This window comes from Trachurus japonicus, chromosome 24 (assembly GCF_045865225.1).
Source record: "Trachurus japonicus isolate A0001 chromosome 24, Traja_1.0".
In the NCBI taxonomy this organism is placed as follows: Eukaryota; Metazoa; Chordata; class Actinopteri; order Carangiformes; family Carangidae; genus Trachurus; species Trachurus japonicus.
In genome coordinates this window covers 4,089,707-4,115,773 of record NC_140930.1, presented here as the reverse complement: position 1 = coordinate 4,115,773, position 26,067 = coordinate 4,089,707, and the positions used below count along the sequence as shown (strand labels likewise).

Below are 26,067 nucleotides of genomic sequence, written 5' to 3'. Positions count from 1 at the left end.
GACTCTGAAACTTCTCCCAGCCCTTAGTCCACATGAGGGGAGGAGATAATGAGTCAAATTTCAATTTTGAGTTGAGTTAATGTTTGTTTTAATACAAACTAAACAGCTGAATATTTCAGATATTAACTTATTATAAAGGAATTACATTTTAACCCAAATCTTCACACACCAGCCTCAGCATCAGGTCCATTGAGCAGCTGTTCTGGAGCTTTTGCTTGTGTCACACAGTTTTCATCAGTAGATGTGATTTACCTACAGTATATGAACAGACATCCCAAAAGATTCAGAACAGGCCCGAAATCCAAGCATCTGTCTCGGATCCTGTTCAAACAGTCCCCGGAAATAACACTAGTGCAACAACACGTTTTCGTTTCACTTCTATTATAAGGTTCTTTGTCTTTGTTTCACTTGATCCCAAAAGTAAAAAGTAAAAAATACAATTGTGTTTAAAAACTCCCAGATAGATAGATCGATGTTTCAAATTAAAACTTAAAAATTCATTTAAAATATCCAGTAGCTGGTGAAAAGTTCCTAATTTTTTGGAATAATACAAAACTTTATTTAATAGATAGATAGATGGATAGATAGATAGATAGATAGATAGATAGATAGATAGATAGATAGATAGATAGATAGATAGATAGATAGATAGATAGATAGATAGATAGATAGATAGATAGATAGATAGATAGATAGATAGATAGATAGATAGATAGATAGATAGATAGATAGAACGATAGATAGAATGATATATAGATAGAAGGATACATAGAAGGATAGAAGGATAGATAGAAGGATAGATAGAAGGATAGAACGATAGATAGATAGATAGAACGATAGATCGATAGATAGATAGATAGATAGAGATAGAACGATAGATAGATAGAACGATAGATAGATAGATAGATAGATAGATAGATAGATAGATAGATAGATAGATAGATAGATAGATAGATAGATAGATAGATAGATAGAACGATAGATAGATAGAACGATAGATAGATAGATAGATAGATAGATAGATAGATAGATAGATAGATAGATAGATAGATAGATAGATAGATAGATAGATAGATAGTGGAAATTTCTACAACAGTGGATTAAATTCCATGCGGTCGTGTTCGGATCAGCTTCATGATTGACTGTGGAAAAACGTTTCAGCTGCAGATATTCCACTCTCCGTCTGACAAATGTCTGTGGCTGTTATTTATTCGAGAAGTTTTTTCTCTGACTCGGCTTCCAGCTTTTTAAAGGAGAGAGAGAGAGAGAGAAAGACGGCGTTCCTTGAAGCAGAGTCCTTGGCTGCAGTGGCCTGACGACGGCGAACCATCAGAGACGAGAATAAACCGATCGTTATGTATCAATGAAGGAAAGATCAATATGTCTCAGAAATACTGGAATTAAATTAAAAGCTTCATTAGAGTCGAGACTTTAGTTTAGACTTTAAAACTTTTCCTTCCTTTTTAAATCCAGCTCATGAATAGAGTTTTCAGTCGCATCAGCCACATGTTGTCACGACGACCATCAGACTGACATTTCCGGTGTCAGTCTGTCAGGATGAAAAATGGCCGCCGCTCCACAGCATCCAGACTCATTTAATAATTGATGGAGTTATTCTGTGGCCGTGCACACAAGCGTTTGTGTGTGTTGTGTTGTGTTGTGTTGTGTTGTGTTGTGTTGTGTTGTGTTGTGTTGTGTCTTGGTTCCAGACCAGAAACAAGTTTTTCCAGCTATAAATATTTAGTGAGCTCGATGTTTTTTTTATTCCTTTTTATCCCCTTTCCTCCAAGAAAAGATCAGTATCAGTTGGCAGACGGAGTCGGAGCGTGATTTATCCAGAGCTCTGTGTCTTGATTATAGATCTGGATATGAGGGATTCTTGTGATAATTATCACGTTGTTGTGGAAACTTGGCGGCTCGCTCTGTACACGTTGTCACCCTCTCTGCTAAACTGAAGGATTATCATTTCATATGGACTCTCCTCCTCCTCCTCCTCCTCCCCCTCCTCTTCCATCAGTCAGAGATATTTCCAGTGGTCTGTATAGGAAAGCGGCCATACGTCTGGCTGCAGCAACGTGAGCCTGCATGAGGGTGGAGGTCTGTTAGTCTCAGTCTGTTTAACAGATCCATAAGAGTGAAACACTTTCAGAGTAACGTTATTTATTCTCCAGGGCGGCGGCTGACTTCATCGTTTCTTCTCAGACTTTTTAAAAGAATTAGACGTAAAGTTTGACGAAGGGTTAAACTCTGAAACGCTTGAGGAGCCATAAAAAGCTGCGAGCGCTCAGACCTCCTCCTGTTCCTCTGGCAGAAAGCGCAGCCGCTCTGTGCAAAATAAATGATGGCTGTGAGAAACACACACACACACACACACAGACAGAAAAGCAGAGAAAGTGGTGTCTGGTTCTAACTGGAGCTGTCGTATCGTTTGTTTTACCTGCTCCTTCACAGAGGAGGAGGAGCTGTTTTCTTTTTAAAGTGGTAGTAACTGTGTCTGGAGCAGAGACAAGAGGGAGTAGGGAGCACAGCTAACAGATGGCTGCATTCATCAATGCAAACCAATACACTGCAATGAAACACTGAGGATTTCTCTTTGACATTTGGAGCTAAAGATGCAGAGAGAGAGAGAGAGTTCCTCCAGGGTTTTCCTGCTGCTGCAAGAACTAAAACTGGTCTACTGAGGGTTCATGAATGACTTGATTTCACAAACTTATCCCAGCTGGATTTTATTAGAAACAACGTCAGGTTATGTAGACCTGATGAAGGTCTGAGAAACCGAAAAGTTGTTTTTATAATAAATTGGGATCTCAAGTGAAGATGGTGTGCAGGAATTTATTCTGATTCACTGTGTTGGCCACACACCTGTCCAGTTTTAAGGTGTGCACAAGTCAATTTAGGTATTTGCAAAAAAAAAAAAAGAGGAAAAGAAGCGGGCCAGATTATCAAAATATAAGCCAGCAGTACAGTTATGTTAATAGCTGAGGTCCTGCTAGCAGGGCCGTTGCTAGGAATTCTGGGGCCCCTGAAAGAATACTAAAATGGGCCCCTGACTTTTCCACTTTTTTTCTTAGACTACGTATGTATTATCATTTTTTATTTAGCCTACTTTGTTTTGATGCTAATGCAGCATTACTATGAGTATAAGTAAAAGAATGTTATGTCAAAATGTAAAAAGCAAAAGAAAAGAAAAGATTACGATAAAGATTTTATTCTGTGGGTAATGGGGGCGGGACTAGATAAGCTTTTGCTTCTCCCGCTTTCCCTTTCGGCCATGTGTATTGAACTAAGATGAAGTGTGATGATGATGATTTAATTGACATGCCCGAAATAAACAAATAAATAAGTATTAGTCAGGGTTTTATGCAGAATAATTCAGTCATACAAAGATTAGACCACTGGGGTTTTTTGTGGGCCCCACTGGGTGCTGGGGCCCTAGAATTATCATCACCTTTCTCCCCTATACGGCCCTGCCTGCTAGGAACTAATGAGACAAACCTGCAGGTTGTAAACCAACTAAACGATCTGAAGTCGTCTGGAGGAGACGACATGAGACGATGGGAAAACTACATTTTAGAAAAAAAATAAAATAAAAAATTGGACCCAGTGTTCATAAAAACAACTTGATTTTGAGAACCTGCTTCCTAGAAAACTAAAAAGGTTGCAACCAGCTGAATGTTTAAAGGCTTGGGCTCTGGATCCACCAGGTCGGAGGGAAACTGTAGGACCGAGCTGATGAAGTAAAGATGTTCAATAAAGTCCAGTACGGAGGTTTCCTCTCCATGTTCTCCCCCTGGCTCAGGAGACTCTTTGAACCCATCCAGGTCCTGACATGTTTTATGTCTTCTGTCTCCCTCTGTTCTCAGTAATGAAGCAGAACTGACTGAAATATCCTCTGAAATATTAAAAAAAGAAAAGAAAATCACCCTTTCAGCCTGGACAGCTCCTCACATGTGTTCCTCCACTCATCTTCTTCTCCCCTGCCCTTTATAGCTGCAGCTCTGCCGTCCACTCAACGGCCTTTTAATAGTTTCCATTTAAAAAAAATAATCTGATCTGCCAGCGCGGCCAAATGGCTCCTTTGTTTTAAAAAAGGAAGATGATTAAAAGAAAAACTGACAAATACTGGAAAGAGCAGAGGAGCGAGCGCTGCAGCCAGGATGACAAGATGAACCGTCCTCAGCGTCCAGCAGTTTCTAAACATCTGGGAGCAAAGCTGAGGATTTTAATCTGTATGTTTAATTTATGTTTAAAAAAAAAACACACACATCCACATGGGTTTAATCCACACCTCTGCTCCTTAATTGTTTCCAGATGTGGGACCTCCTAAGAACCTGGTGACCAGCGACGTGACCGACACCAGCTTCGCCGCCTCGTGGACGGCGGCGCCCGGCGGAGTCAACTCCTACCTGGTCCGGTGGAAGTCCATGTTTTCCGACGAGACGGGACAGAAAAGCGTCCCGGGAGACGTCACCAGCACCGTGTTGGACGGTCTGACCCCCGAGACGCTGTACCAGGTCTCCGTGGTCGCCAGCTACGGATACAAGGACAGCGACGCGCTCACCGGACAGGAAACCACCGACGGTAAGAGTAAGAGCAGCGCTGTGATTGGACGCTCTCACTGTCTCCTGACCGTCCGTCACACATGTGGCCAGAACAGAAAAGACTGCGCTGCTTTGATTACGAGGCAAAGAGCCACAAGCTGAGATCCAATACTTCCTCCTTTTGTCAGGAACAACAACACAACATACTTCAGAGTGTGTGTAATCGTACAGTTGGCATCACTCCGATGGTTTTCTCTTCTCTCCGTCTCTCTGTGGACAAAAGGCCAAGTCATGATTTTCAGTTTAGATTATTTTCAAACTGTGCTCGGTCGTCGGGTAGAAACACCTGCAGGGGGGACAGTCAGTCCAGCTCTTAAGGCGGTATTAGGACAATGTGTGTGTCCTGGGAATGAGCTAAGACACGCTCTGTTAGGGATGTCACCATTATGGATTTTCTAAAATAATCACGGTATTAACAATATCACGATTGTTATGCATCAATTAAAGGTGCCAAATGTAAGAATGTGGCCAAAAACGGTTACTGCAGTCAAATTAAAAACATAGTGATCTCGTTTTTTCTGCTATTGTTGTTGGTGAGTTCATCATGTTATATGAACATTATTCCTGAGTCTCTGTGACATATTAGGAGGATTTTACGGCCAGTTGCTTTAGATTTCTTACATACTGTACCTTTAACTTCACAACACCATGAATGTGTAAAATCAAATATGATACAAAATATAATTACATTACTAATTATATACACAAAATATTTGAAATATCTATGAATATCTGACCAATTATTAATTAATCCTCCAGGGGAAATGTTTGAACTCTAACTCTAAGTCATTAATTGTCATCAATACCAAAATTTTAAAGGTACTACGAGGAGTTTTGGAAAGTAAAGTGTTTTCACACTACATTTCCCATGAGCCTCCGTGCGCATTGAGGAAATTCTCGGACAAAAGTGAAAACATTTGCCAAGAATGTTTTCATTGATCAAGAATGAAAGTCGGAGGTTGGAAGACGATCAGATACCATCGTAGTTCCGACCATAAACGATGTCAACTAGCGATCCGGCGGCGTTATTCCCATGACCCGCCGGGCAGCGTCCGGGAAACCGAAAGTAGGAAATGTTGGGCGAGCAGACCACTAAATAATAATATCAAAATAACTATAAAGATAAAACGATATATTTATCTTATATGGACCATTAACAAGTGGTAACGTAGATTCATCCACATTAATATGAGACTCTTTTATCACCAAAAGCAAACTCCTCGTTGTCCCTTTAAGCTTTTTTTTCTTACAAATGACACGCTAACATTTAAATTCCTGCCAATTCAATGTTGCATTAGGTTTGACATTAACGTAATTTAACCCAATTACTGCCAAACTGTACCATTCGGGTGTGTTTCTGTTCTGAAACTCGCATGAAGCGAAATCAAAGTTACACAAGCAGTTTTGTGTTGCGCTGATCTGCCGATATGGCTCCACATAATCTTTTTTGGAAGATGACGGTATTGAGGAATCTTTACAGTTGATCAATTGTGGCGTTTAATACCACGATTATTCATGAAAACAAGTAATTGTGACATCCCTACGCTCTATACGTGCGCTCATGGGGGAATCAGACGGCGCAGATCCACAGAAGCAGGCCACACAGAGCCGAGCAGAGCCGAGCAGCGTGAACACGCCTCAGTACATATTGTTCCTCGATGCGTTAGTTCCTCCAACAGAACCGTTGTTACGTCCTTCAGACCCATCATCAGCACGTTGGAAGAGTTGGACGCTGCGTTTTCTTTCCGCCAATAAAAAGTCCCTCCAGAGTGAAATCAAGTAGTTTGAAAAACTTTCCTTGGGATCATTAAATGTACACGCTTATTCCCTCCCTTGCAAAGTTTTTTTTTTTTTAATCACTTGCAGAATCATCGGAATAAGTTAATTTGGTTTTATAGGCTTCGCTTGTTTTGGGGCGAAAAGGAAAATGTGGTTAGCAACCCCCCACCCTCTCACCCCCCTCCTTCTCCTCCAATTGATCACTTCTGGGTAAAAGCCTAATTCATAACCAGTTAGTTCTGGCACAGAGCGGACGATGTTACTCAACATCTACGCCTGCAGTTATGAATACATGAGAGTAAACTGAAGGGATGTGAAGGGAAACCACAACACAGATGATTGTTCTGAGGGTTTAAAGTGATTCTGGTTAAGTGGACATAAAAGAAAGACGAGTGGTGAGGACGTAGAACGAGACCAAACAGCGTCTCCGTGATCCAAAAAAGGGAGGATCTGTTATCTTTTAAAAGAAAAGAAGAAGCGACTGTTCATCAGCAGCTTGTTTGTTTGTGTGTTTCTCGGCTGAATAAAAAAAAACAACAACTTCTTAACAACGTTGAAATGCTCCGTTTGGCTGCGGCCTGTGTTTAGTGTTCCAGCGATGTGTGTTACAAACTAATATTTATCTGTAATCATCCAGGCACTGGCACTCGGCACTGATGTAATGGATGATGTGCTGTGTTTTCTTGATTACTGGAACTGATGATTATTGATGATAAACACAACAAGGAATCCTCGTAACCTCAGACACACACAAACACACACAGAGAGAGAGAGACTGGGCTCAGCTACATATGTTCTTAAAATCTTTTCCACTGGATTCTCCCAGGTGGTAATCGATAGAAAAGGTATTGGCAACTGTCCTCGATCGATCATGTGAATCAGTTTTTAAGTAGTGGTTAAGATTCAGATTCAAAACTTTAGCAAACAAATGACTTTTGGTTTTGGACTGAAAACAAAACACCACTTTAGATAAATAAAGATTTATGTTGGCTGATCCAACAATCTTTCCTTATCTGGATCTTTTGTATTCTCTCTTTTGTTTTTTTTTTAGCTTCTCCTGCAACTAAATCTCTGACCGTGTCCGACGAGACCGAGCGGACCATGAAGGTCACGTGGAAGCCGGCGCCGGGCAAAGTGGTCAACTACCGGCTCAAGTATGTCCCGAGGAGCGGCGGCAAGGAAGTGGCCATGAAAGTCGCCGGCACGGCCACGTCCACCGTCATGAAGCGCCTGCAGCCGGTCACCACCTACGACATCACCGTTCACCCCATCTACAAGCGCGGGGAAGGAAAAGCAAGGCAAGGAGTAGGAACGACACGTACGTTACTTGGTCCATAATTCAACCCTCTGAGAGACAGTTAGCTGCACCGCACAAACATGTTACATCTTAACCAAGAGGTTTTAAACCGGAGCTCGGTCTGAAAGCAGCAGCGCTGGTGGAAACGGAAGGAAAAACTGCAGCTGAGCTAACAGTGTTAGCATTAGCTTTTTGGGAAGGCTGGATTTTATTTAGTTTCCTGTTCACTGCTCCACAGGACGTCTGTGTGTTGATGTGGCTCTGGTTTAAACTGTAGTGAGAAAGCATTGGATGAAGGGATATTTTAAGTGTAACCCATGGTCTAACGCACCGCAAACTTCTCTAATTGTAGCAACTTTAGCAAAGACAGCCAGATAGCAAAACACTGCTGTCTCTGTAGCTACGAGCTAATTGCGGTTAAAAAAAAAAGCTGCTCATAGCCACAAATAATGCTCAGAACAGCACCAAACTTCATCAACAGTACAAATAGGATCCCATCCCATAATACGAGGCATCAGACGCATGCTAGCTTTGCCTGGTTTCTATTGAAAAGAGGCAGAAACACAACTCACCCACTCTCCTGGCTTGCTAGCTGTGGGAAAGCCCTGACGAGTCGATTACCGAGTGCATCAGTGTTCCTCTCTGTTTCTAACTATAACTAGCGAGTGTTGACAGGGAAATGAACAGAGTTGAGTTGCTCAGACTATCACAAGCTGTGTCCCAATTCAGCGGCTGCATCCTTCGGAGGCGGCATTTGAAGTCGGTTTACGTCACAGCGTTGCGCCAAAGCTCCTCCAAATATGGCCGACAAATGCAGCCTTCCTTTGCTATCCTTTGTGGCCTCCCATACCTATCCCAAGATTCTTGCGCAACGTTTTTTATTAGCCACCCAGCATGCTAGCTATCAAACGTTCGCGCTGTAGCCATGGTAACCCCGCCCTTCAGCTCTTGCAGGCATGGCACAGTGGAGCTGAGGAGCTGTTGGAAGTGTAAAAAAAGCTGCCACTTTCAAATGTTTAACGTTAGAAACTTGATTACGTTCGGACGCAATCAGGAAATGTTTCGAAAGCTAGATCGTACCATTTAGCAACGGTCAACGCCTCCGAAGCTACAGTCACAGGACTTCTTACTTTTCTACTGCAGTCGGTAATCAACTTGTTAGGGCTTGAAGAGAGTGGGTGAGTTGTGTTTTCGTCTCTTTTCAATAGAAACCAGACAAAGCTAGCAGGTGTTTGATGCCTTGTATTATGGGATGGGACCCTGTTTGTACTGTTGATGAAGTTTGATGCTGTTCTGAACATTATTTGTGGCTATGAGTGGCTTTTTTGATGGCGGTTGGCTCGTGGCTCCATAGACAGCAGTGTTTTTCTATCTGGCTGTCTGTGCTGAAGTCGCTACAACTTGAGAAGCAAACTAGATTTTTGGAGGGGGGGGTTCTACTGGGTCTCAGTGCGTTAGACCACGGGTTTAATTTATGCCGGATCGTCACTCACCAGAGGCGTCGACACTCTGACGTCCGAGCTGCAGGACTTCTGCTCTTCTTCTTCCACCATCAGCTGAGGTTTCAGACGTGCCTTTGAGTTTAAACAACTTGTTAAGATGAATATTTCTCACACAGAAGCAGCGTCTTCTTTTCACCAGAGCACTAAAAAAAAAAAAAAAAAAAAAAAAACTCACAGTGAAACACGAGCTCCATCACACGCTATAGCACTTACTAACACACAGCATGACACTGGGCTTGTTAACCAGCGACACCGGGGTCAAGGATTTGTATTATGGACTAATGAAAACTGGCTTGAATGTGGTGTGGCTGACCTTTAAAAACCTTTTTTGCCAAGACAAAAAAAAAAAGAAAAAAAAAAAAGCTAAATAAGAAAATCGTGTCGAATCTTCGCTCTGTGCACGTTTGTCCTGAAGTTCTGGACCGGTTCTTCTTCTGTTTCAGTGTCGCCCTACAAGTCTCCCAGGAACCTCCAGACCTCGGACCCCACCAAGACCAGTTTCAGAGTCACCTGGGACTCGGCGCCCGGTCCGGTCAAGGCCTACAAAGTGACCTTTCACCCCACCGGCAACGACGTTGAACTCGGGCAGATGCTTGTCGGTCCCTATGACAACACAGTGGTTCTAGAGGAACTCAGGTGGGTTCATGCACAACTTTTCACCTGTCGTAGCTGGACATCCAATAAAAGTTCTTCTTGTATTTTCAGGGCCAAGTTGTTCAAATTGAAATCCCTTGTTTTTCCATCCAGGATCATGTAATCCATCTTTACTTTTATACCAGTTGTTCAAAGCGCAGTTGAATTGGATCAGTCTGATACAGATACAAACTTTTCAGGATTACCAAATCCAGATAATGAGTGTTAAATGCGACTACATATCACACTGAAGACTGTAAACAACAGGTAGAACAGCAGCTTGAGGTCACTCAAAGTGGATTGATTTGAAAATGGGGTGTTTGCATTGTTTTCTGTGCTGTTTTTTTGTTTCGACCTTATCTGGTCTGGCTGTTTAAATAAATAAAAAAGCAGATATACAGTTCATCAGTCAAATACATTGTGAATATTTTTCCATGCGTTTCAAATTAAAACTTAAAATTTCATTTAAAATATCCGGTAGTTGGGGAAAAATGGGGAAAAGTTCCTCATTTTTGGAATAATCCAAAACTTTAATTACTAGATAGATAGACAGATAGATAGATAGACAGATAGATAGATAGATAGATAGATAGATAGATAGATAGATAGATAGATAGATAGATAGATAGATAGATAGATAGATAGATAGATAGATAGATAGATAGATAGATAGATAGATATAACTTTATTCATTCTGAAGGAAATCCTCCTGCCAGGATGTACCAAAGGGAAATTTCACTATAATGGTTTAAAAATCAGATGCAAAATATACGTAAATCCATAAATGTTTATATACTACATCATAAATGTAGTTTATCTAACCAGTTCCTGAATCCACCAAACTGCTGGGATCAGAATAATCCTGATTTTGTGGATCAAAGTTTTCCTGATCCGACTAAAAAAGTTTTGAACAACACAAACTGAGGGTTTGATCCAGATTTAAACCAAGATTGGATCTCAGAATCCGGTTTTAATTCAGAAACAACCCATTTTCAAGATTTGATCCAATCCATTGTCCAAAGATCTGATCAGGTTTTACTTGTGAACAGCTCGGCCCTGTTGTTGAAGCCGTAGCATCGGATTCTCATGTGGTTTCCTCCTCTCTTCTCCCCCTCAGGGCAGGAACTAAGTACTCGGTGGCCGTGTTTGGGATGTTTGAAGGAGGAGAGAGTTTGCCTCTGGCCGGAGAGGAGAAGACGACGCTCTCAGACGCTCCTGAACCTCCCACCCTCAGCGACTCTGGTAAACGCCGACAATGCGACCGTGCACACTGCTGCACCCCAGCAGCCTTAAAGAGCAGCACACTGCAAAAACTCAAAATCTTTCCAAGAATATTTGTCTTATTTCTTGTCAAAATGTCTCATTTCTAGTCAAAACTAACCTCTTTCCACTTAAAACAAGACTCATCACCTAAAAATGTACTTGTTTTTAGATCATTTTCACTTGTTTCAAACACATTTTCACTTGAGATAAGTAGAAAAATCTGCCAGTGAAAGTAAGTTTTTTGTGCTTGTAATTAGGAGGAAAAACTTGCTCCACTATCAGATTATTTTAAGTGAAAATCTGCTTGAAAGAAGTAAAAAGTGTCTAAAAACAAGCTGCTTTTTAATATGATGAGTCTAATTTTAAGTATAATGAGATTTGTTTTGACTAGAAATTACATTTTGACTAAAAATAAGACAAATATTCTTGGTAAGATATTAGATTTTTTGCAGTGCAGGCCTGCAGACCAGATGCTCTCTGATCCAAGTCCCCTTACTCCTCCCTCCTCCCTCCTCCCTCCCCTCGGCACCGGAGCGATCCGACTCTGACTCCGCCCACGTTGGTGCCGAAAAACGCTGAATTATTTCGTTGTCGAGGGGAATTATTCTCACTGTCGCTGAGCAGAACTCGCCGCAGATGATCGTGATTAGTACAAATTATTTTGAGCTGCTTGGCTCTCGTTTTTTTTTTCTCCTCGTCGCCCACATATCTCGTTGTGCAGAAGTGACACGCTATTTAACAGGCGTTTAGCTGAAGTGTCGACACTTAACATTTATAAATCGCCCCAGTTGGAGCTGGTTTCACTGGGCAGACCACCACCAGGATGATCTGATCCGATCTGAGTTGTTCCCACAAACACAGATCGTTCATCCGTCACGCAAACCGAGATCATATTTCCCATTTTCATGTTTTTTCCGATGCGATTTCAAGCGTTAGCCGCCGCCGCCGCCGCTGTAGCAGCAGCAGCTAGGAAAATGTTATGCTTCTCAAACGACCCGAGGAAAAGGGAAGAGATTCCTGCAGTAATGTAGAGCAGACGAGCTGGTGACCGACGACTGCCCACAGAGCAGAGAGCGGCTCGGGGATGTTCCACCGAGCTTCCACTCACACATCCTCGTATATTAAAGCTGCAGAGTAGCCGGCTGCGCTCCAGACGCTCTGACAGCTCCATATGTTCTGGCTGAGCTGCAGAAATGTTTTCTTTTTCTTTCTTTTTTTTTTTTTTTACAGGTCATTAAATGTTTTATTCCTTTTTAAATTTTTCTTCTTTTAAACAAAATGTGAAACACTTTGACACTTGAAGTGCGAAACTGAAACGTCTCCAGGTTTCCAGCAAAACATTTTTCTCAAATCGCTTGACATGTTTTTGGGTTTCTTTTTTGGACAAGTCGATATTGAGTTGACTGTCACTATGAAAAGTTTATTTTGATTTGAACTTTATAACATTTAATGGGATAGTTCAACAATTTGGCCCATTGCCATAATCCCTATAGTCATAGCAGTAGGTTCGTTACCTTTAATTGTCGGTGCAAGCTATTTTTAGAACGGCGGAGCAGAGCCGTGAGCTGCTCAGAGCTACGCTACGGAGGCTTGTGGGATTTCTTGGTTTCCCTCATCAAACTCATCAAATACACAATCCAACAACTCCACAACGCTCTGGTGGACAAGTTGTGACCTGCACATTCACCACGCTATGAGATAATAACAGAACGCTACCAGACAGAGTTGTTTTAGAGGGAAATACAGAGACTGCTTGATGAAAAACTGTCCCTGAAGGCAACGTGCATCAGCGGTTTTGCATGAATTTCCCTCTAAAACAACTCTGTGTGGTAACGTTGTGTTATTATCTCATAGCGTGGTGAATGTGCAGGTCACAACTTGTCCACCAGAGCGTTGTGGAGTTGTTGGATTGTGTATTTGATGAGTTTGATGAGGGAAACCAAGAAATCCCATAATGAGCCTCCGTAGCGTAGCTCTGAGCAGCTCACGGCTCTGCTCCGCCGTTCTAAAAATAGCTTGCACCGACAATTAAAGGTGACAAACCTACTGCTATGACTATAGGGATTATGGCAATGGGCCAATTTGCCAAAATGTTGAACTATCCCTTTAACAAACCAGTTCAAACTCCAGAAACACCTGTAACTTCCTCAGAGCTCAGGACGTCTGACTGAAACTGATTAACTTTATTTAAACTCACATTAACTCAACTTTAACTTCACTTTCCAAGATGTTGCATTTGCATTTGCATCTGCAGCCGTGAAACTGCACGTATAATAAATCCCACGTCAGAAAATAAAAAAAAGCTTCACTTTGGCTTCGCTCTCCGTCAGTAAACACAATATTTTCTCATATAATGCCTTTTTGATTTCGGAGCAAAAAAAAAAAAGCCACTGCGGCGTTTCAGGCTTCGTTAGCCTCTGGCCCGAGAGAAGAAAACACACAACAACAGCTCTGAATTGTTGGTATTTTTCTGTTTTGTAGGACCCCAGTGATTTATATCCCACAGTGAGACGGAGCTGGGTATTTATTTGCTCAGAGTCCAGATCCAGCAGTGGTCGTCGTCTGCAGCGTATTAGATGCCTCTTAAAAAAGTTGCCTCTGTTTATGACATCTGTTTTTATTAATGAACGTCGGAGCAGGGACACATGAGCATGTTGTTTACCGGCGGCGCTGGTACTATAAGTCAAACAGACGGCGGCCAAAGCATCTGACTCAGTTTCCTCTTCAGATGCATCGAGCATCTGTTTCTGCAGCCTGAGAAAGAAAGAAAAAAGAAAGAAAGAAAGAAAAAAGAAGCGAATAATTAAATCGATTGTCTCCTAACCTGTTTTCAATTCAACACACACAGGAGGCCGCCGACTTTTTAACGGCTCGGCGTCCGTGGAGCCGTTGTGTTCCCTCCCACAGGTGTCTGCAGCGGGAATGTGGCTCGTTTGTCAGAGTGTCAGAGGAGAAGCTCAGGGCTGCTGACTGACTCGCCACCGCCGGAGAGACAGAGAGACAGAGAGAAAGAAAGAAAAGAGCAGTTAATCCAGACGTGACAGCTGTTGCACAATGTGTTACCAGTGTGAATTATTTGTGTTACATAATGCTGTAAAACTTTCTGCTGTATAAACATCTTTGTCGACTGTGAGAGTTGTGTTCTCCTGCTCCTCACTCTCCTTCTCCTCCTTATTCTTCCTCTTATTCTTATTCTCTCTGCACACACACACGTACATGGTTCATATAGAGAGCCTACAGTAAGCAGAAGCAGGAAGTAACGGTTGCCATGGGACCTCGATTCGGAAAAAAAAAAAAATCTCCATGTAAGCGAACGGGAGTCAAAGTTGTATTTTGTGATCCGATTGAATTGAAATTGAAAAAAATATGACTTCTACCTGTTTAACCCTCCTGTCGTCCTTCTGTTCCCTTCCTCCATCCTTCCCTCTTTCCTTCCTTTCTCCCTTCCTTCGTTCCACAATCCTTTTTCCCTTGCTTCTTTCTTTCCTTCCTTCCTTCCCTTCGTCCTTACTTCTTCCTTCCTCTTTTGATCCAATTGACCTGATCTGTTCCCTCCCTCCATCTTTCCTTCCTTCCCTTTCCCTTCCTTCTTTCCCTTCTTCCTTCCTTGAACAAATCTGCTCTCTCCCTCCATCTTTCCTTCCTTTTCCCTTCCTTCTTTCCTCCCATCGTTCCCTTTATCTTTCTTTCCTTCCTTCTTTCCCTTCATCCTTCCTTCCTAACTTCCTTCCTTTCGTCCTTGACGCGTTTGGTGTGTACACTGCAAAAACTCAAAATCTTTCCAAGAATATTTATCTTATTTCTTGTCAAAATGTAAAAAACTAACCTCTTTCTACTTAAAATAAGACTCATCACCTAAAAATTAACTTGTTCTTAGATCATTTTCACTTGTTTCAAACTAATTTTCACTTAAAATAAGTAGAAAAATCTGCCAGTGAAAGCAGTTTTTTCCTAGGAAGAAACACTTGCTCCACTATCAGATTTTTCTACTTATTTCAAGTGAAAATCAGCTTGAAAGAAGTAAAAAGTGTCTAAAAACAAGCTGCTTTTTAATGTGATGAGTCTTATTTTAAGTAGAATGAGATTTGTTTTGACTAGAAATAAGACAAATATTCTTGGTGAGATTTTGAGTTTTTGCAGTGTGACGACACCTACGCCACCTGTAGTCTTTCTGGTTATGGATTCTTCTATAGTTTTACAACAAACTGCTGATTTCTCGGCATGAAACATGATGTTTTAAACAGGTAGAGATCATATTTCTTTCTCATGACACAATTCAATCGGATCATGAAATAAAACTTTGACTCCCGTTCATTTACATGGAGACTTTTTCCGAGTTGAGGCAACCGTTACTTCCTGCTTCCGCTTCGACTGTTCATAATAGTGTGCACACAATCAGGTGTCCCTCCTCTCCATCTCTCCGTCTCTCTCTCTCCGTCTCTCTGACTCCTCCTCCTCCGTCTGTCTGCAGGTGCGGAGTGTAAGACCACGGCCATGGCCGACATGGTGCTGCTGGTCGACGGCTCCTGGAGCATCGGACGCATCAACTTCAAAACCATCCGCAACTTCATCTCCCGCATGGTCAGCGTGTTCGACATCGGACCGGACCGCGTCCAGATCGGTAACCTTTTCCTTTTCTTCTTCTTCTTCTTCTTCTTCTTCTTCCATTTTGTTTTTTCTTGCATCTGGAAGCGCAAAGTCTGAACTCCATGTCCCAGATGTTGTTGTGAAAACAGACGGACAACGACCCATCACTTGATTTAACCCTTTTCTGATGAAGGCCCAGTCCCATTTCTCTTCCTTTAAAGGGATAGTTCAACATTTTTAGTCAGAGCCTCCTCTCACCATAATCCCTATAGTCATAGCAGTAGGTTCATCACCTTTAATCATCGGTGCATGTTGTTTTGAGCTGCTCAGAGCTACGCTACGGAGGCTCATTATGGGACTTCTTGGTTTCCCTCATCAAACTCATCAAATACACAATCCAACAACTCCACAACGCTCTGGTGGACAAGTTGTGACCTGCACATTCACCACGCTATGAGATAATAACACAACGTTACCAGACAGAGTTGTTTTAGAGGGAAATTCATGCAAAACCGCTGATGCACGTTTTTCAAGCAGTCTCTGTATTTCCCTCTAAAACAACTCTGTCTGGTAACGTTGTGTTAGTAGCTCTGAGCAGCTCACGGTTCTGCTCCGCTGATCTCAAAACAACATGCACCGATAATTAAAGGTAACAAACCTACTGCTGTGACTATAGGGGTTATTATGGTGAGAGGAGGATCTGACTAAATGTTGAACTATCCCTTTGACACTTTAGCACTTGGTTTCCAGTGGCCTCCAATGGGAGATGCCACCTTGAAGATGCATTGACGATGTTTTAGAAGTAGAGATCTTACTCTACGGAATAGGACGCCAGCGGTTGTGTTTCCTGCTGCCTGGGCTTTGATAACCTTTCTTTTATCTTTGATGAACCAACTTTGATTTGAGGGCTGGTTTTATTAGTCTTGTAAACCAGCTGCTCCCGGAAATGCATTTCATTTAATTTCTGAGGGAGAGTTTAGCCTCATCCCCGTTGTAAGCGTTTGGGGTGGGCGGGAGCGGGCGGGAGTAGTAGCGTTGACAGACAACCCCATTCAGCCAATCAGCAAGTTGGTGTAGTGACGGGGCTTTGCCAACGTGCTGTGTCAATCACAGCGGCAACGCTGATTGGCTCGGCCTTCTGAGGGTTTCAGGCCAAACGCTTAGAATGGGGATGAGGCCAGACTCTCCCTCAGAAATGAAATGAATTGCATTTCCGGGAGAGGCTGGTTTATGAGGCTATGGTTTTATGGGTTGAAAAGCACTTTTACTTTGCTCTTTATTTGAATTTGGACACCCCTACCTTTACAGGAGAACGTGCAAAATCGAGTGGAAGTGGTTAAAATGGGACGGGGCCTCAGTGTGCTACTGTACTCCTGCTTCATTCACTGGATCGATGTCCGTTGTCGTCTGACTTGTTGCTGTGTTGTCGTTGTTCATCCTGCAGGTCTGGCTCAGTACAGTGGAGATCCAAAGACGGAGTGGCACCTGAACGCCCACCCGACCAGGGCCTCGCTGCTGGACGCCGTCAACAACCTCCCGTACAAAGGAGGAAACACCATGACAGGTGATTAAGACACTCTACACTGCAAAAACTCCAAATCTTTCCAAGAATATTTGTCTTATTTCTTGTCAAAATGTCTCATTTCTAGTCAAAACTAATCTCTTTCCACTTAAAATAAGACTCATCACCTAAAAATTAACTTGTTTTCAGATCATTTTCACTTGTTTCAAACAAATTTTCAATTGAAATAAGTAGAAAAATCTGCCAGTGAAAGCAAGTTTTTTGTGCTTGTAATAAGGAAAAGTGAAAATATGCTTGAAAGAAGGAAAAAGTCTCTAAAAACAAGCTGCTTTTAATGTGATGAGTCTTATTTTAAGTAGAATGAGATTTGTTTTGACTAGAAACTTGACTGCTTGTAATAAGAAAGAAGAACTCAGAAGAAGAATCAGATTTTTCTACTTATTTCAAGTGAAAATCTGCTTGAAAGAAGTAAAAACAAGCTACTTTTTAATGTGATGAGTCTTATTTTGAGTAGAATTAGATTTGTTTCGACTAGAAATAAGATAAATATTCTTGGTAAGATTTTGAGTTTTTGCAGTGTACGGCGATTTGTCGAAGATTTTATTTATTAGTGTTGAGCTGAGATTCAGACTTCCACCTCTTTTGTTCCCGTGGTGGTGCAGGCATGGCTCTGAACTACATCCTCCAGAACAACTTCAAGCCCAACGTGGGGCTGCGACCCGACGCCCGCAAGATCGGCGTCCTCATCACCGACGGAAAGTCTCAGGACGAGATCATCGTCAACTCTCAGAACCTGAAGGACAGCGGCATCGAGCTCTACGCCATCGGTCAGCGACTCCACCACCGCCAGAAGAGAGTTCCTTTCACTTTATTTAACTTTTAGAGGCGTAGATCTGAAGGTGTGTGTGTGTTTTTTTAATTCTCTCCTACAGGTGTGAAGAACGCAGACGAGAACGAGCTGCGGACCATCGCCTCCGACCCCGAGGAAATCCACATGTACAACGTCAACGACTTCCAGTTCCTGGTGGACATCGTGGACGAGCTGTCCGAAAACCTCTGCAACAGCGTCAAGGGTCCAGGTAGGAAAACACCGGCTCTAAAGGCAGAAAGCACGTTATTTATTACAGTGCAGAAGCATTTTCCTCCTCCAGATTAAAGGAATAGTTCACAAAAAAATGAAATTCAGTCATTAGTGACTCCCCCTCATGCTGATGAATACTCTGGAGTAGTTTTTTATTCCTCAAAGTGCATCTGGAGACCCGGGAGGCTGGTTCGTAGTCCAACGAAAACTTTATATGAGAGTACACTGCAAAAACTCAAAATCTTTCCACGTATATTTGTCTTATTTCTTGTCAAAATGTCTCATTTCTAGTCAAAACTCATCCCTTTCCACTTAAAATAAGACTCATCACCTTAAAAATGAACTTGTTTTTAGATCATTTTCACTTGCAATAAGTAGAAAAATCTGCCAGTGGAAGCAAGTTTTTTTGTGCTTGTAATAAGGAAAAGTGAGAATATGCTTGAAAGAAGGAAAAAGTGTCTAAAAACAAGCTGCTTTTTAATGTGATGAGTCTTATTTTAAGTATAATGATATTTGTTTTGACTAGAAATGACATTTTGACTAAAAATAAGACAAATATTCTTGGTAAGATATTTGATGTTTTGCAGTGTAATAGGGACCGACACAAAAACGTTCATAAAACTACACAAAAACCATTTAATCTTCCTCCACACTGCTTGTCCACTGCAATCCAAGTGTCCTGAAGCGATATATAGTCCAGAGTTTACTGGAAACGACGTCATATGATGAATTAAAGTTTTTGGTGAACTATTCCTTTAACACAAATGAAGATAAATACAGAAATGAATCAACAGTTTTATGTCTGTGAGGGAAAAACTGCGCCTCATCTTTCCATGAATAAAACTCAACAGACTGGTTCATCTTCATTTAGAGGCATTTTCCTCATGCTGCCGCTATAAATAACAAAAACCTCCTTAATATGAGGATGAATTGTTTCAGATTTTTCCCCTTTAAAATGAGCTTTGATGGTTTTTTTATGGTTGAAACAAGTCGACTGGAGTTTGGCCGCTGCTTCTCCCTCTCCTCCTCCTCGCAGCTTATTCTTAAAATGCCGCTGAGTCAGATTTACACCTTTTAGTAATTACTGGTGTTTGAGGTCAGATGGAAAAGTTTGTAGCTCCAGAAACTTCGACTTTTCCGGAATTTAGAAAACCACAGCTTTTAAGAGTGACAACCGTAAATTAAAACGATTTTACAACAGTGCTCTCGGGCGGTTTTTAACTTGATGCTCCGGGGCGAGTAAAGACACATCAGCAGAAAAAAAAAAAAAATGACCCGTTTGAACTGTGACGACAACAAACGTCGTCTTTAATTCACAAATCAAGTCGACTCTGCGAAAGTGAAGAAAAAAAAAGACCAGCAGGACTCGAACAAAGAGATAAATTTGTAGATAAATTTGACAATCTCGATTATTTCTGACCACCAAAGGATGTTGGAACGCACATCTGAGCATCTGATGGGAACTTTTCTTTGGAAGTGTTTCTTATCCGTAAATCAATTTTAAGAGGAAATACGAAAAAAGATTTACAGCACAGGCGGAGAGAGAAAAAGAGGGTTTGAGTGCGAGCAGCTGATGTGTACAGTGGAGCAGCAGCAGCACTTTGTCAGATTTGTGGCGTCAGGGTTCACGGTGTGAAATACTTTGACGTGTCGATTCATATCCGCGCTGCTGTTTTTCCTTTTCCAACCGTCAGGAATTGAACTGGCGCCGCCCACCAACCTGGTGACCTCGGAGGTGACCCACCACTCCTTCCGTGCCACCTGGACGGCGCCCGCCAGCCCCGTGGAGAAGTACCGCGTCACCTACGTGAAGGCGGCCGGAGGAACCGCCGAGGAGGTGAGACAATAAAAAAACACCCAGAGAAACACAAACCAGATCTGGTGTTTCAAACTTTTCCCCGCTGCTCCTGAACGCAGCGTACTAGTAGCTGTTAAAGCTGGGAATAATCTATATTTTTTCCTTGTTGTCAACATAATCCCAAAACCAAACAATCACAGTGATGTGATGCATGTGAGCCCCCGCACTGTTGTTCAAACACTATTAAAGACACATCAGCGGGTCACAGGTTCATTCATCAGCACCAACACGCATCAAAACCACTCAGCCTTTCAAAATAAAACATGTGTGAGCTGTTTTTAAAGATGCAGTACAGAGAAATAGATCTAAAATCTTCTAAATGTATCACATAAAGAGCTGTTCCTCTAATTTCCTTTACTTTATTTGTTTATTTGAATGGGACAGTGCACATTAACGGACATAATAATGTAAATATGCCGGATTATAGCAAAATGCTAATTTCCAAAAATAGTTCAACAGCAGTACACATTACACATCATATAAAAGAGAGAGAAAAAAAGGCAACTATAACAATGAAAAACATATTGAGAAACACATTGCACATGCAGGGGGACCATAAGAGTTTCCTTTTTTGGAAATAAAGTGCATAAATGCTGGGTTAAAGTGACAAGTGCTAAAGTGCAGAAGTGCATAGGTACCAGGTTGTATTGCACGATGCTCTATAAGAGTATTTCTAAAGTGCCAGATAGTATTGCACAAGGCCCTAAAGTGCACATTGTGTCTTGCCTCACTCCCGAGTCCATGACCAGCAGATAGACACCATCCTTTCGACTGTGCGTGCAGTAACAAGGGAGATAGAGCCGTATCGCCCGTAATTAGCTTAGCTCAAACGCTGGAAGTGTATGGGTAGTGTTAGCCTGCCTCCACCTAAAGTCATCAGAGAAACTCTTCAGCAACTCTAAACGGAAACCGGCGGGCCGTTCTTCGTCTCAGAGCTGACAAAACTCTCCGGTAAGACATCTTGAGTGGTCAAATGCCGCTAACGGGACGAGATCGGTCAAAACGGAGGGTTCAAGCAAAGACGCTTTATTTTGGTTCAAGCTAGCTACATCGAGGGTAGGTTAGCTTCCTGTTTCAAAGTAAAAGCACTTCTGTATGTAAAGGGCAACGGGTGTTTTATTTTGTGAAAGTAACCGGAAGTGCATTGGTCACAACGGCTAGCTTGAGTAGTGCCACAACTCAATTGTAAACAGCTGGTATTTAGACAAATTAACGACACACTGCTGATCTAAACGGCTACTTTCTCGCCTAAACATGTTTGAAATGTTGATAAAGTGATATATTTACAGAGTTTAGAGCTAAAATGAAATCAGCTTCTGACTGCTGATTTCGGCTCGGGTAGGAGGCAGGCTAACACTACCCATACACTTCCAGTGTTTGAGCTAAGCTAATTACGGGTGATACGGCTCTATCTCCATGGTTACCACACGCACAGTGGAAAGGATGGTGTCTATCTGTTGGTCATGGACTCGGGAGTGAGGCAACACACGAAAAAAAAAATGTTGGCGTATCCCTTTAAAGCTGAGTTGTTCCAGGTAGAAACAGTCAGATAATAGTTTCATGGAGGCTCATTAGAAAAAGCTGCTGCAGACTCTTGATGTGCTCCGTGTGTTGGAGCTGGATGTCAAATAGCATCTTGTTTGCTTGCTTGTTTGTTTATTTACCTCCTGCGTGTGTAACAGGTAATTATTCTGATCTGTGAGGTTTTTACGACTTCCTGTGAGTTTAGATAATGACGGGTTGTCTGGTCACTCACACTGACCTCCCTCCACCTGCTGCTTGTCGTCCTGTTTGGATGAAGCTCACATGGCAGGTTAGAGGAAAGAAACAGACTCTTGAAAGTGTTTCCACACATACCCAGGTCTGGCTTTTATTCAACGCCCGTGTTTACTCGCCACTCGCCCCCCTCATCAGGAAACTGGAATCTGGATCCCAGTTGCTCTGGTGAAGCTGCGTTTAGTTTACACTTAACCTCCTGTCAGACCTGCGCTGTGTCGTTTCCACCCTCTCTGCTTTTATTGGAGCCTGTGTGATGAGAATCGGACTCGTCTGAATGAAACCGAGCAGAGTTTCCACTGGATTCGCTTTAGGTTTAACGTGGTAGACCTCACACTGGGTCCAGACCCCCTCCCCCGCTCTCCCTCCCCCTCCTCCTTTCTCTTTCATCTGTTTATATGACGACGCTGTATGAAGCACATATGAACCAAAAAGAAAAACATGTGTAATACATGATAGTTACATGCTGGGTGTTTACAGAGCAGAGAGTCTTATCTCTCCAGTGATTTACAACCACTGCAACAAGAGCAGGAGGGAGGAGGAGGGTGAAGGCTGAGGAACGACGCCAAGAGATGAAGCAAATGTGTAGCTGAAGTATTTATGTGTTAGGGAGGAGGCAGGAAGTACAGCTGTCACATATAGTAGGTCTGAAATGAGATGGGATTAGATAGGATGCGATGAGATAGGATGAGATGAGATAAAATGGGACAAAATGGGATAAAATGGGATGATGTGGGAAATGGGAATTAGATAGGATAACATTGTTTAAATTGAAATGGGATGAGATGGGATGGGATAAAATGGGATGAGGTGAAATGAGATAAAATGGGATACGATGGGATGAGATGAGATGGGATGAGATGGGATAAAATGGGATGAGATGAGATAGGATGAGATGAGATAAAACTGGATAAGATCGGATGAGATGAGATAGGATGAGATGGGATAAAATGGGATGAGATAGGATGAGATGGGATAAAATGGGATGAGATTAGATGAGATAAGATTGGATGAGATGGGATAAAATGAAATCAGATGAGATCAAATGGGATGGGATGAGATGAGATAGGATGAAATGGGATAAGATTGGTTGAGATGAGATGGATAAAATTAGATGAAATAGGATGAAATGGGATGAGATGGGATGAAATTAAATGAGATGAGGATGATATGAGATGAGATAACTCTTTAAATTGGGAAATTCACAAATAACAATAGATCAAACACAGATGTATGAAAACAGAATCAGAAATAAATCGGTAAATCTGAATGAGCTGCTAATCAAAGCCACACACTTATTCATAATGTCCTCACATCGTTTTTTCTTCTATTTGGGACAAAGACTCCAAGTGAAGTCAGGAGTCATCGTCTCAAAGTCAAAGTGAGAGTCCAAAAAAAAAAGTCAAAAGTCATCTTCACAACAAAACGTCTGTGTTGTTTTCAGTGAGAGATGATTCATGTCTGATCGTCGGTGCAGTTTGACTTCACACAGCTGACAACGTTTACTCACACACTCTCACACACACACTCAGACTCACACATCTGTCTCAGTCAGCGACCTGACACGAGGCTTCACCAGAGGAATGCACGTCGTCTCCTCCACCGCCACAGTCCCACAACGGAAAAATTGTTTTATGAGACAAACGATAACTACTGTGACCAATAAATCCACACTCAGACTCCTGAGGGTCCTCGCCGTGGATCCTGCTGCTCGCTCTCACCACTTGTTTCCTGTTTGTCTGAGCGCTGTCACTCAAACGTAGACCCCAAAAATATCTGAAATACTACGAGAGCTAAAGACTCAGAGAGACTTCGGTAGTGGAATTTCTTTTTTTTTTTCTTTTTTTGTGTGACAACTTTAAATCTGGATGTTGATCGATTTAAAAAGAACAGACCTAAAAAATATTGTTTTTGTGCGAGCAAAAAGGAATAGTCCAAATAGTTTCCAACCTAAATTAATTTTCTTGACGCAATTGTCTGTGTTTCGTCTCAACGAAGATCAAAACAGTTCAAACTGAAACAATATTAACAGAACGTTACCAGACGGAGTTGTTTTCGAGGCAAATGCAGAGACTGCTTGCTGAAAAACTGCACCCAGCGGGAACGCGCATCAACGGTTTTGCATGTATTTCCCTCTAAAACAACTCCGTCTGGTAACGTTGTGTTATTATCTCATAGCGTGGTGAATGTGCAGGTCACAACTTGTCCACCAGAGCGTTGTGGAGTTGTTGGATTGTGTATTTGATGAGTTTGATGAGGGAAACCAAGAAATCCCATGAGCCTCCGTAGCGTAGCTCTGAGCAGCTCACGGCTCTGCTCCGCCGTTCTGAAAATAGCTTGCACTGACAATTAAAGGGATTATGGCAATGGGCCAATTTGGCAAAATGTTGAACTATCCTTTTAAATGTCTTTAGCAAACTCATAACCTCATGAAAATCAATGCACACGTCAAGAATGTTGAGTATTTACATCTGATAGGGGTCTAGCATGTTGGAGGTGGGGCCAAATGCCTCAATAGCGCCCCCTTGAAACGTTCAAAACCCCTCCACATAGGGGTTGTTTTGGAGTAGGTGGTTGAAAATCGGTGGACATAAAGAAAATGTCCAGACGCACAGAAACGTCTCTTGCACCAATGGTCAAAACCAAACAGGAAGTCGGCCATTTTGATTTTAACAATCCAGTTTTGGAGATTTACACGCTGGATGGATGGATGGATGGATGGATGGATGGATGGATGGATGGATGGATGGATGGATGGATGGATGGATAGATAGATAGATAGATAGATAGATAGATAGATAGATAGATAGATAGATAGATAGATACAATGATCGATAGATATATACAACGATGGATGGATGGATGGATGGATATACTAGATAGATAGATGGATAGACGGATAGATAGATAGATAGATAGATAGATAGATAGATAGATAGATAGATAGATAGATAGATAGATAGATAGATAGATAGATAGATAGATAGATCTCTCTCTCTCTCTCTCTCCGTCTGTCTGTGTTTGTTTGTTGTTCCTCCTCTGGCTTTGGTTCCCCAGCAGGACGGAGCAGGAATGTGACAGGCTTTAGAGCCAAGTTGGACGTCCCACACGGAGACTTTTCTTTCCCACCATGCATGCATGCACATGAACGCAGCACGATAGCTTTGTCTCAACAGCCCATAATCATCCAAATGGTAGAAGAAATAGAGAGAAAGAGACAGAGAGAGCTGGAGCCTGACAGACCACGATGATCTGATCGATACCAACGCCAGAGCAGACAAAGAGCCTCTTCTTCCTCTGACGGGGCCTTAATATTCTGTTTTATGCTCAAACTGAAGACGACAGCCATCGACCAGAGAGATGATTCAAACATTCACAAGAATCTGTCTGAATCGTTGAGTTTTGTTTGACTTAGTGAGTTTTCAGTCATTATCTCTGTGTCCGTTCACATGCCAACACTTTTCATTACCAGTCTTCCTGAATCAGAAATCCTCCGAGCCTCAGATCAGACTGTGTTTGGACTTCTCTGATTAGTAACTGGAACATCTTCCTCCCGACCTGCTCTACCTTCATCCCTGTTCCTTCTTCTTGTTTGATGCTCAGTGACATAATAAGCTGAGAAATCTGAGAAAGCTGCTCCGACCACACAGAGCCTTTTGAAAAAGAACAAACACTTGGCGCCTTCTCGCTTCATCAGCCTCCACTTCCTGCTCCGCTGCACTTCACACTCACTCAGAACAGGTAAACCATGCAGAGCAGGTTTGATTGGAGGGATCATTTATTTATTTATTCATTTATTATTGCTAAGACGTTCCCAGAGTTCTCAAATATCCAAACACAAACAGCTGAACATTTAATAAAACCCAGTTTTAAATCAACAACTGATCAAAGACATCAGCTTTAATGCATGTTACTTTTCAACACTGGTCTGGAGTCAGTGTTAATGGAGGTGGAGATGGTTCTCCAGACTTTGAGACTCTGATTCAAACTTCTCTGTTGGACCACATCAACAATGTACTGGCTCGGTCATGGAGCTGCAGTGATTCATCAATCAATCATTTAATTGAAGAGGTTTTCACACCGACTTCATCTGGTACCAGACCTTTGGACTTTTCTGTTTGAACCAGATTTACAGCTGTGAAAGCTCTGCAGACCAAAGACCTGAAAT

The 26,067-nt window shown here is 42.1% G+C and overlaps 1 protein-coding gene across 1 annotated transcript in view; it reads left to right on the top strand.

The window, feature by feature from the left end:
* The window catches only part of col12a1b (collagen, type XII, alpha 1b), a 173,210-nt gene that overhangs the window by 31,309 nt on the left and 115,834 nt on the right, over nucleotides 1-26,067 (top strand). Inside the window, exons 13-21 of the mRNA XM_085770776.1 lie at nucleotides 4,312-4,581; nucleotides 7,432-7,698; nucleotides 9,623-9,815; nucleotides 10,930-11,054; nucleotides 15,547-15,696; nucleotides 17,107-17,226; nucleotides 17,847-18,011; nucleotides 18,117-18,263; nucleotides 19,960-20,102. Coding sequence (XP_085626902.1) covers nucleotides 4,312-4,581; nucleotides 7,432-7,698; nucleotides 9,623-9,815; nucleotides 10,930-11,054; nucleotides 15,547-15,696; nucleotides 17,107-17,226; nucleotides 17,847-18,011; nucleotides 18,117-18,263; nucleotides 19,960-20,102 — 1,580 coding nt within the window. The remainder of the gene's footprint in view (nucleotides 1-4,311; nucleotides 4,582-7,431; nucleotides 7,699-9,622; nucleotides 9,816-10,929; nucleotides 11,055-15,546; nucleotides 15,697-17,106; nucleotides 17,227-17,846; nucleotides 18,012-18,116; nucleotides 18,264-19,959; nucleotides 20,103-26,067) is intronic.